This window comes from Urtica dioica, chromosome 5 (assembly GCF_054948205.1).
Source record: "Urtica dioica subsp. dioica isolate 48M chromosome 5, U.dioica_male_clone48M_v1_H2, whole genome shotgun sequence".
In the NCBI taxonomy this organism is placed as follows: Eukaryota; Viridiplantae; Streptophyta; class Magnoliopsida; order Rosales; family Urticaceae; genus Urtica; species Urtica dioica.
Window position 1 is genome coordinate 5,009,581 of NC_142760.1, and position 11,179 is coordinate 5,020,759.

At 40.5% G+C, this 11,179-nt stretch overlaps 1 protein-coding gene across 1 annotated transcript; it reads right to left on the reverse strand.

Moving 5' to 3' along the window:
- Nucleotides 1-4,341: 4,341 nt before the first annotated feature.
- On the reverse strand, nucleotides 4,342-5,706 carry LOC149394953 (uncharacterized). The gene is made up of 2 exons (XM_089614166.1): nucleotides 5,086-5,706; nucleotides 4,342-4,449 (listed from the first exon to the last, which is right to left on the reverse strand). Exons 1-2 carry the CDS (start codon nucleotides 5,704-5,706, stop codon nucleotides 4,342-4,344), a joined length of 729 nt encoding a protein of 242 aa, XP_089470292.1.
- Between the last annotated feature and the right edge of the window lie 5,473 nt (nucleotides 5,707-11,179).

Sequence of the window (11,179 nt, forward strand, 5' to 3'; positions counted from 1 at the left end):
CTCAATCATTGACGCAGACGCAAGAATCGACGATGGTCGTAGTAGACGATCCTGTTTCTGACTTTCAAAGACGGCGTGTCAAGGTTGCACGTCGGGCAAGCGAGATACCCTTGGCCACTCCATCCCGATAAATAGGATCGAGCCGGAAAATCGTTTATCATCCAGAGTAGCGTGGCACGCAATCGAAACACTTCATCATTGGCGCCATCTCGAACGCAGAATACGGTCTCCCACAGTTCTTTCAGCTCTTCGAAAATTGGCTGCAAGAACACGTCCATGTCCTTTCCTGGTGAGTGAGGCCCCGGGATCAAAAGCGTCAGCATCAAGTATCTTTCTTCATGCACAACCAAGGCGGCAAGTTGTACGCAGTTAGTACCACAGGCCACATGCTGTATGATAGACTGAATTCTCCGAACGGATTGAATCCATCCGCAGCTAGTCCAAGCCGCACGTTTCGAGACTCTGCAGCAAAGTCTGGGTATCTCTCGCAAAGGTTTTTCCACGTCGTACCATCCGTAGGATGTCGTAGAACACCAACTTCCCTGACGCGATCTCTTTCATGCCACTGCATCAGAAGCGACGTGTGTCGAGACGCGTACAACCGCTTCAATCGATCTTTCAGGGGAAAATATCGCAAAATCTTTTGCGGTATCATTTTCCCGGTTGGCTTCCATCTGCTCTCGTTGCATACTGGGCACGCGTTGGCTTCCGCGAGATCTTTTCGAAATAGGAAACAGTCGTTAATACACGCATCGATCATCTCGTAATACTTCTCCGGAATTCGATTACCAGCTGGATGAGACTTCTTCAAGAGCTGCAAGAGTTCTGTGAACGACTTGTTCGTCCAATGGTTCGTGACTTTGAGGTGCATCCAGGAAACCAAGAAGGACAAAGAAGAAAACTCTTTGCATCCAGGGTACAATTCCGCTTCCAACTCGGCGAAGAGGTCTTCCACTAGCATCGTCGAAATCCTTGTGATCCCTGATATCCTCCACAGCACCGTGCAATCCTCATACTCCTCTCTGATCTGTTCCTCCGATGGAATCTTCTTCATGAGGAAGGACGGCACGCTCGAGCTCGCCGTGATGATACCATTTTGTGTAGCCTGGGGTAAACCCCTTGTTCAGCAAATGATTCCTGACAACCCCGATGTCGTGCCATCTCACGTTGTTGCAAGGTTTGCAAGGACACCGATATTTGTCATTTTCGTTAGCGAATCTTCTTGCAGCGCGAATAAACTCGTTAACACCGGTTTTGTACTGCAATGTCACCTGATTATTCTCCGTGATCCAATCTCTACTTGGATTGGACATTTTGCTGAATGAGAGCGAAAAATGAAGGTTGTGAAGAGTTATTGATAAAGGACGGAGAACAAAATGAAAGAGAGATTATGAATTGTATGTTATTTTGAAGTCGGATTGAATAAGTTGGGAGTTTTTAGACTAATTGATTCGAAACTCTACCAAAATTTCGGCAGAGTTTCCCCTATTATACTGACAAACCAAAAACCTGCAAAATTATTTAAAAGCATATACAAACCATCCAGAACTATCCTACAAATTAGCTCATGCCTAAATCGAACGTCCGTGGTTCGGTCAGCACATTTTATAAATGAAAAACCGAAATTAACAAAATATCACAAACTATCAAAACATGTCACAAACTATTTTTCTTATTTAAAGTTCAATTACATTTCATGTTAAATCAACCAAACAAAACTAATCACAAATTCATGAACTTAATTTTAATCTAAACTTCATTTTATACTAAACATGTCACAAAACATCAAAACATGTCACAAAACACAATTAAAAACTTCATTTTAACCTAAACTAATTAAAATATTAAACATGTGAAATTATCAATACGATTACTAATCAATTTCAAAGTAGCATATTACAACTATAATTTTAATTTCATTAACTAATTTTAAACTAAACAACCTATTCATTTCATTATTAGACAAATTACAATTCCTAATTGATAAATTACAATAAGTCAAAACTAATTAAAACAAAACAATAAATTTAAACAAAACCCTAACCTACATATTTCACATCAACTAACCTAATATTAACTAACCTACATATTAACTAATAACATAACATATTAACTTATATAAAACTAACCTAACTAACTAATATATAAGCTAACTAATATATAAAACCTAACTAACTAACATGCAGGTATAAGGACGGTCGGGCCAGGACGGGACGCACGACTTTGGTCTCGGGGACTCGTGGAAAACGGCTCGATGGCTGGGACTCGGAGGACAGGAACTCGGCAGCGGGGTCGGGACTGAGCGCACGGCAAGGTCCGGAGGCACGGGACGACGATCGAGCCTGTGAGAGAGATAGAAACACCGAGAGAGAGAGCCAGACAGAGAGGGAGCGAATTCAGTGAGCGGGAGAGAGAGAAATACCGATTTGGTGGAGGAGCTGCTGGCGGCGGCGGAGCGCGGTGGAGGTCCTGATCCTCTCCTTGTGGCTGGTGGCGCGTGCGGCTTGGTGGAGGAGCTTCTAGTCGAGCGCAAGCAAGAAGGAGAAGATAAGATGAAGGAGAGGTGATGGTGGCGCACGCGCGGCTTGCCGGAGGAGCTACTGGCCGCCGATCGAAAGCTCTGTTTTTTTCCTCTTTTCCTGGTGATGCAGATGAGGCAGAGAGAGAGAGAGAGAGAGATAAGCGGCGGCGGGGTTGGAAAGGGCGGAGAGCGGCGGCGGGGGTGGAAGGGGCGAAGCGCGGCGGAGGTGGCAGAGAGAGAGAGAGGCGGCGCAGTTGCAGAGAGAGAGATAGGGTTTTTTTTTTAAATCGGCGATTGATGAAATGAGGAAGACGAAGTTCATACGATTTTATTTTATAGAAAACCTAAATTATCAGGTGCGACATTATCGCACCCGTAAGCACTATCAGGTGCGACTAGTCGCACTTGATAATATCTAAAAAAAATTAACCCAGAATGCCACGTCAATCCTGAATGAAAAAATGAGGGGGAGAATTGGCCCGCTTAAAATTTTAAACTATCAGTCGCACCGGATAGTTTTTGTTACTATCCGGTGCGACTAGTCGCACCTGATACTCAAAAGCAAAAACAATTTTAGCGAAATTTTTTACATTTCAGGTTGACAATCTGGTGCGACTAGTCGCACCCGAAAGTAATTTAGATGCGACTTTCAGGTGCGACTAGTCGCACCTGATAGTGATGCACATCAGAAAACCAAATTTGTAGTAGTGTGTACATGTCCTCTTGAGATTCGTTTTCTGATAAAGTGATACTTGGTTCATTTTCTTTTAAAAGATTCGTTGACTCAATATCACCATGGTTTTGAACATCAGTACTTTCAAAGTTTTCTGAGTTTTCCTGATTGTTTGAACTTATAAGAATGTCTATTCTAGAATTTTCAAACCTGTGACTCTCGGAATCTTCACCTTCAAACTCCCCCCGAAGATGAGTAGTAAAAAAAGGTATATTTTCAAAGAAATTTGCATCCATTGTGATAATGGTTTTTCGGTTAGTAGGGTCAAAACACTTGAACCCTCTTTGAGTCGGGGCTATCCCCAAAAAAACACATTTTTTTCCCTTAGGATCGAGTTTACTTGCATTCCGGTCGGGATTTTTGATAAACATCGTGCACCCAAAATTTTTTAAAGGCGTAGAATTAAACACTCTTGATTTTGGAAAATATTTTTGTAAAGCATTTACAGGTGTTTGAAAGGACAAGATTTTCGAGGGCATGCGATTAATTAAATATGCAGCATGAAGAACACTGTCTCCCCATAGGTAACTAGGGATTTTTGTTGAAAACATTAATGCACGAGTGACCTCTAAGATATGTCTATTTTGTGGTGGTGTGTCTCCACAAGAACTTTGGTGAATAATCCATTTTTCTTCAAAAAAATTATTTAAATATTTTGCAAAGTATTCTCGTCCATTATCACTCCTAACCATTTGAATCCGAGTATTAAACTTAGTTTGAACCATACTACAGAATTTTTTGAAAATATTTTCTACCCCTGATTTCTCTTTTAGTAGGAAAACCCATGTTACTCGTGTATGATCATCAATTAGGGTAATAAACCATCTCTTTCAATTGCACGTTTGTACTCTGGAAGGTCCCCATATATCACTATGGATTAGTGAAAATGGTTTAGTTGGTTTATATTCCCTAGGTGGATAGGTATTTTTATGATGCTTTGCTAATGCCCATATTTCACAATGAAAGCTGGAAAGATCTTTATTGATAAACAAATCAGGGAACAATTTTTTGAGATAATAAAAACTTGGATGTCCTAAACGAAAATGCACTAGATAAATCTCGTTGTTACTCAGATTGGAGACAATATTCAATCAAGCGCTCTCTTGACGCCCCTTATCTGAGTCCAGTTCTGGTCTAGAATATAGAGTCCGTCACATTCTCTAGCATTGCCAATCGTCTTCCCCGAGTCCAGTTCCTGAAATACACAGTAAGAAGGGTAAAAGATAGCACGACACTTAAGGGCTTTAGTTATCTTGCTAATGGAAAACAGGTTACAAGATAGGTTAGGAACATGTAGCACTTTGGATAATGGTAGAGTGGTTGAGACATGGATGTTTCCTAGACCTGCTATGGCTGAGATGGTTCCATTAGCAATTCTAACCTTCCTATTGACAGCACACGGTTTATAGGTCAAAAAGCTATTTGGATTTCCTGTCATATGATCACTTGCACCAGAATCGATGATCCAGGTGTCTGTGTTTTTTGAACATGAGTAGGAAGAAGGAATAGAAGATACTGATTTAACATTTTGTGCGAAAGAACATTAGGGACTGTTGAGGCTGGACTGTTTGGATAGGTTTAGTAGTTTCAGGAGTTGCTCAACTTGTTCCTTCGTGAAGCTAGGCTGTTCTGAGTTGACTTGTTCTCCATGAGAGGTCTCGGCACTGGTTTTGAAGGCCTTCTCCTTCTTCTTGTCTTTGGCCGGTTTCCCATGAAGTTTCCAGCATGTCTCTGTCGTATGCCACAACTTCTTACAATGGTCGCACCATGGTTTCTTCCTTTCTCCTTCGTTCCCCCATCAGAGTTGGGATAATGATTCAATTCGGCTTACTGAATCTTCGCTGGTATGACTCATGACTTTCCTCTTGTTTTCTTCGAGTCGGATCTCGGAGAAGACTTCTCGTATTAACGGCAGCGGACGTCTTCCGAGAATCCTTCCCTTCACTTCGTTGAGGTCCTTGTTCACACCGGCTAGGAACATGTATACGCAATCATTTTCTTCGCGTTTTTGTTTCCGAGCGTAATCAGCCGCACTTTCCCACTTGTCATCATGGCATTGATCCAATTCTTGCCACAGCGACACCATCTCGTTGTAGTAGGTCGTCACTTCTCTCTCTCCTTGTATGGATTTCCACAGCCTTGTCTTCAATTCGAAGATCTGCGATGAATTTCCCAGATCAGAGTACGTCTCCCGGATTGATACCCAGATTTCATTCCCCGTCTTCATGAATAGATGAGGCTTTGCAATGGTAGCATCCATGGAATTGAGTAGCCACACCATTACCATCGAGTTCTCTGATCTCCAGGCTAAATAACCGGCTTCTCGTTCCTTCGGTGTCTTCACTTCGCCAGTAAGATATCCCAATTTTCCTCTACCATCAATCGCCAGTTTCACCGATTGGGACCACTCCAGAAAGTTCCTCCCATTAAGTCTATGCCCGGTGATGAGCATAGAAGAATGAGCAGATGACTAATGTGTTTCCATGGTGTTTGTTTGAGTGATTGAGGAAGGGGAATTTTGGCTGGTTGGTGTGTCTTCCATCTGGAGGGTTTTTAGAGAGTCGGCTCTGATACCATGTAGGTTTTTAGATGAGAATTTTTTGTTATTATTCCACACGGCTAAACGAGCCTATTTATACACAAAAGTCTACAAAACAAATCCCTTTATTCTAGGAAAGAATAAACAAACTTCCTATTTCTATTCTAACTAATTACACCCGGTTATTCCTTCCCTTATTTACCAAATCCGGTATTAATAATAATAGGAAATAAACTGATTTCTACACATTTAAGCAATCTTGTACATGAATTCCATATCTATGAGATCTTCACAAAGTTACTCATGACATCTTCATAACTTAGTACTTCACCAATAGGTCCTGTCTATTTCACATAGTGAATCTAGAACTCTGACTTTCTCAAATGAGAATACGTAAGCGATGAAATGACATGTCTCATTTCAGGATTGAGGTAAGCACGATGCAATTCATACGTAGTGACTTCGAGATATAAGAGGTTAAAAGGTTTGTTCTTATTATGTCTCTAGAAGTGCAATGGTCAATTCAGTACCTTCAGAAGATACCTAGAACTATAGAGTCTCCAACTCTCTATGCCCCATAACAAGACATCATAGATTCTCCTAACAATCGTACTGAGGTCAATAGTCCTTTGATCCTTATATTGCGAATATATTGTTTTAAGCAAACCATGAAGAGTTTGTTCATGCAAATCTACATTTGTCTCTTCATATGTTGTTAGGTTTGTTTAAGGACTAAAGACTATAGTTTATCATAAAGCTTCAAACAGACAAGGAAAAATGAATGAACGTTTCAACTTTTATTAATGATTCAGCAGTTACAAGAAAGAGTCTTCGTGAGACTTTATTACATCAAATGCACAACAGTAAAGAGTACTACTCTTCTTGTGGGCACCATTGACAACACATGGAGTTTATAAGTCAGGACATCACCATGTTGTTTTCTACCTTCCAACTCTTAAATGCCGGATCTTCGATCTTCGGAGATGTAGCCATGCATGTGAGGTAGTCATCCTTACCTCGTCCCGATATAAACATGAGCATGGATTGAGACCACTGTAGGAAGTTGTGGCCATTGATTTTGTGGCTCGTGATATGTTGGGAGAAGGATTCAGAGTGAGATAGAGTGGGTGACGTATGCGAGGTGGTCGAAGTGGTGTTGAGGGCGGATGAGTTTTTTAAGCAGTTCATGATGATTGAATTTCTGAGCTCTGATACCATGTAGAAATATGAAGAATGAATCTTTTTATTTCGTTATCTTGTTATGAGAGGTGAAGCCTCTATTTATACATATAATGAAGATAAGTAAACATGATTACTTTACATGAAAACAAGGAAGAGTTAATCTAGGAATTATACAAAAATACATGGGAAATAGAATGTTGCAATTTCCAAGGATGACGGACCTATGCATGGACATTGTTTTTCTCCACTTATGTTTTCAACAGTCGCCGTCCCTGACCGACACAAAAAGCTATGGAACAAGATCATCGATGTCTTGTCATTTTTTTGGCACCATCTTGAGGGGTGAATGCTCGTCTCCGATCTCGAAGTCTCCACGATCTTCCACTTGCTCATACAAAAACGAAAAATAGGAATAAAAAAAATGAGATTTGAAAGAAAACAAAAAGCGAGCGGCGTTGAGCGTGCCAAGTCCGGCGGCTTGGAATAGAGGTGATGATTAATGGAGGGGCATGGAATTAGTGTAGATCAGTCTGAGTATTTTTAGTATTGAAGTTACTTGTTTGTTTGAGTTTAATAACACCAAGGTGTTAGCATTTACGTTTTTAGTTGGAAAAAAAAATGAAATTGTCCCTTCCTTTTTTCATTCTTTCTCTTCTTTCGGTATTCTCATTAATTCAGGGCATTCATGACGTACAACGAGATCGAGGAAGGTCTGGTAGATTTCAACAAGTCTACTGGAAGATCAATAGGCTTTGCGTTCTTTGTTTAACAATTAGAATTTTAGATATCATGAGAGATACGTCATGCTAGAGTAGCTCAACATTTTTCCAAAATTACAATGTCCATCTTGTACCATAAGTATACAAAATTAGATTACGATTGGTCCAACTGTAATGGTGAAGTTTTAAAGAAAAATGGAAACTATTGTCTCCAATTGATTTCGGTCATTAGAATTCCACCAACCAGGTAGCATTTCCCATGCCCTGGTCTGAATGTATTTACAAATGTGCCACTCAGAACATATATGGTCGTTAATTACAATTGCGCCAACAAAATCTCTAAAAACATACGCATATCCTATATCCACGCAGTCAAGCCATCGTTTATTAACCAAACGACTTCGATCATATCTAATCCTCTGGTTTGATAAGTATATAGTATAGACGAATGCACCACTCAAGAGATATGTGATGGTAATTACATCTGCGCCATCCAAATCTAATGGCTTTCTGCACAGTAAAGTTTTCATGCATTAAACAAACGAAATCGAAAATATATCATGAAGGAATTATTTACAATTTCACCACTCCAATGAAATGGTCCAGAAAATTACAATTGCGCCATCTCTGAAAAAGAGTTTATAAGAGTTATGGTTGGTGAAACACCTAGCTCACTCAAGGGTCCTCGTCTCTCTAAAGAGAAGAAGATGAGGAAGACAAAAAAGAAAAAGGGAAATGAAAAGAAAAAGGCTCTTGACAAGAAGGCTCATGTTCAAACAAAAGAAGAAGGAAGAAAAGAAAAGAAAAATGGTTGAGAATGGTGTGCCTATTTTTAAGAAAAGGAAGGTTGAAGAAATAAAAGAAAAAGAAGGCTATTTCAGATAAAGAAGAGGAACAAAATGTTCCAGATGATATTTCTGACTACGTTGCACACAACCTGCAGGATGAAGAAGAGGAGGTTGAAAGAAAGTCTCAGAAGAAGTAAAAGAAATCTAGGAATGATATTCATAATGTTCTTTGGATGGAATTTCATTCCCCACCCTCCACGACGTAGTAGATGGAAGTATGTCGTCAGGAGAAGCATAGATCTTGAATGTGAGGTGTCTGAAGAGGTCATGCACTGCACTGAGATCTTAACGTACATCAAAGGTGCAGACTTGATGATAATTGTGGCCAACATAGGTCCCTATCATGTGCACCTGGTATGAGAGTTCATTGTCAACTTGCCTGAGAAGATCACAGACCCTGATTATCTTGATTCCATGAAGGTTTATGTACGTGGCCAGTGCTTCGAGTTCTCTCCATGACCTAACAATGAGTTTCTGGGGAGAACTGTACCTATATATGTTTATCTTGTTCTTTCAAAGCTCGAGCTGGTAAAGGAAATCGCTAGAGGCAAGTTGGATGGATAACCTGACAAGGGTCTTTACCCTGCATCTAAGCTGAGCAGGAAATATGTCATTCTTCACAAGATTAGTGTGAAGTATTAGGCTCCCTTAGCTCATTCTACCAATATCTCTTTGACTCTCGCTTAGTTCATTAATGAGGTAGGTACTGGCGTTGCAGTGGATTTGGGATATTCGTGTTTGACCTAGTCATTTGACATGCTGGCTCTGAGGCCATTAAGCTTCCTATAACGTATCCCTCTTTGCTATATGGAATGCTTCTCAAAAAATTTTTTGATGTTTTGAAGGATGAGGAGTCAAAGTCCTCTCAAGTACCTCCAGGGAAAATCTCATTCAATTACAAGTTCTTCCAGACTCACGATGTTGCTGAAATCAACATGCCCACCTGCATTCGAGTGCCTAAGAGCTTCAACTTCCCCAGCATGACTACAGATGGTCTAGTTGTGCCTCCCATGTCTTTAGAATTGTGTGCACTCACTGCCCACATTTTGTTTGGTGAGATCAAGCACATAGAAGAAGTGATAAAAAATTCCATAAACAATAAAAGGGAGATCGAAGTAGTTCTGAAATTGATGAGAATTGCTGAGAAATCCTCCATACTTCTACCTCCATTGTGCCAAATGATGATGGTTAGGCTCCAACTACTGATGCCTGATCAGGTTGAAGCTTTTTTTAATCTTCCAGATTTCTTTATCTACCACATGAACAATTTTATTTTTTATTTATTTATTTTAACTCTGTAATATTTTACACTACTACAAATACAGTCTTTCGATGCGGATGACTTTTGGGTGCGACTTTTCGCACCTAAAAGTCGCACCAAAAAGGACTTACGGGTGCGAAAAGTCGCATCCAAAAGACATTGAAGCAACTAAAAACTTTCGCTGATTTTTTTAGATTTGGGTGCGAAAAGTCGCACCCAAAAGTTCATTAATACCTTTTGGTGCGACAAAGTCGCACCTACAAATCAAGGTTACCTTTTGGGTGCGACTTTGTCGCACCCAAAAGTCCAAATGTTTTAAGCGGTCTTTTTCCCCCTTTTTATAAAATTTTGACCGATCAAAACATTGGGTGCGACTTTTCGCACCCAAAAGGTCCATTGGGTGCGACTTTTCGCACCCAAAAGGTCTTTGGGTGCGAAAAGTCGCACCCAAATTCCAGGTCATGTTATAAAAAAAAATTCAGTCTGAGCTTTTTTCTATCTCTCACGCTCTCACGCTCTCATTCTCTCTCTCTCTCTCTCTCTATCCTACTCTCTCTCACATTCTCTCTCTCACTCTATCCTACTTTCTCTCGGCCACAAGAACAACTCGGCCATACCATCATCACCATCCTCTCATCTTCATCTTCTTGTCCTTATTCTCCTTAGCACGCCACCAGAGCCTCCTTGTGCGTGCGCTCCGACCGAGACGAGCCACGACGGTCGCGAGTCACCGGAGCACGCCGACCATGAGTCACCCCCAGGAAAAGGACGAGAGAGCACCGGGAACAAGAAATTTCACGAACTCAAGGTAAGAAAAGTTCTTACCCGAAATGGATTTTTGAAAAAATTAGGGTTCTTAGTTTAGATTTGGGGCTTTTGATTTCTGAGCTTGGGTTGTGGAATTTAAGTGAGTTTGAGCTCGTTTTGGTGCTCGGATTGAATTTCTTGTGCTCGGATACGTGAGTTTGAATCGATTTTAAGTTCGCTGTGAACAACCTCTGTAAATTGACGTGGTCAGATCAGTACCGATTTAATTTGGATTTGTTGATATGTTTCCTGGAAAGTAGACGTTATGGGCTTTCTAAAATGACCAAGAACGTGTAAATCCATTGAGATTTGAGTGAGTTATGAATTTTTGAATACAGGGTTTTAAAGCTGGGAATTCTGAGCGTGTGTTTGAATTTTTGGCCGAAAATTGGAAAAAATTAGGGTTGAGGAATTATGATTTGGGGCTTTTAATTTCTGAGATTAGTTTGATGATTCTGGAGTGTTTTGTGGCTCGTTTAGACTCTCTTTTCTAAATCATTCAAAGACTCAAGCCCTACTATACTAATGGGTAAGATTTGGAAGATCTTTCGACAAACATGGGTAAGAAC

Bases quoted from the DNA above. Each gene is read 5' to 3' on its own strand.
- LOC149394953 (XM_089614166.1), bottom strand. From the start codon at position 5,706: ATGCTCATCACCGGGCATAGACTTAATGGGAGGAACTTTCTGGAGTGG. The intron at 4,450-5,085 runs GTAAGCCGAATT...TGTGTATTTCAG, and splicing joins GTCATACCAGCGAAGATTCA to GAACTGGACTCGGGGAAGAC.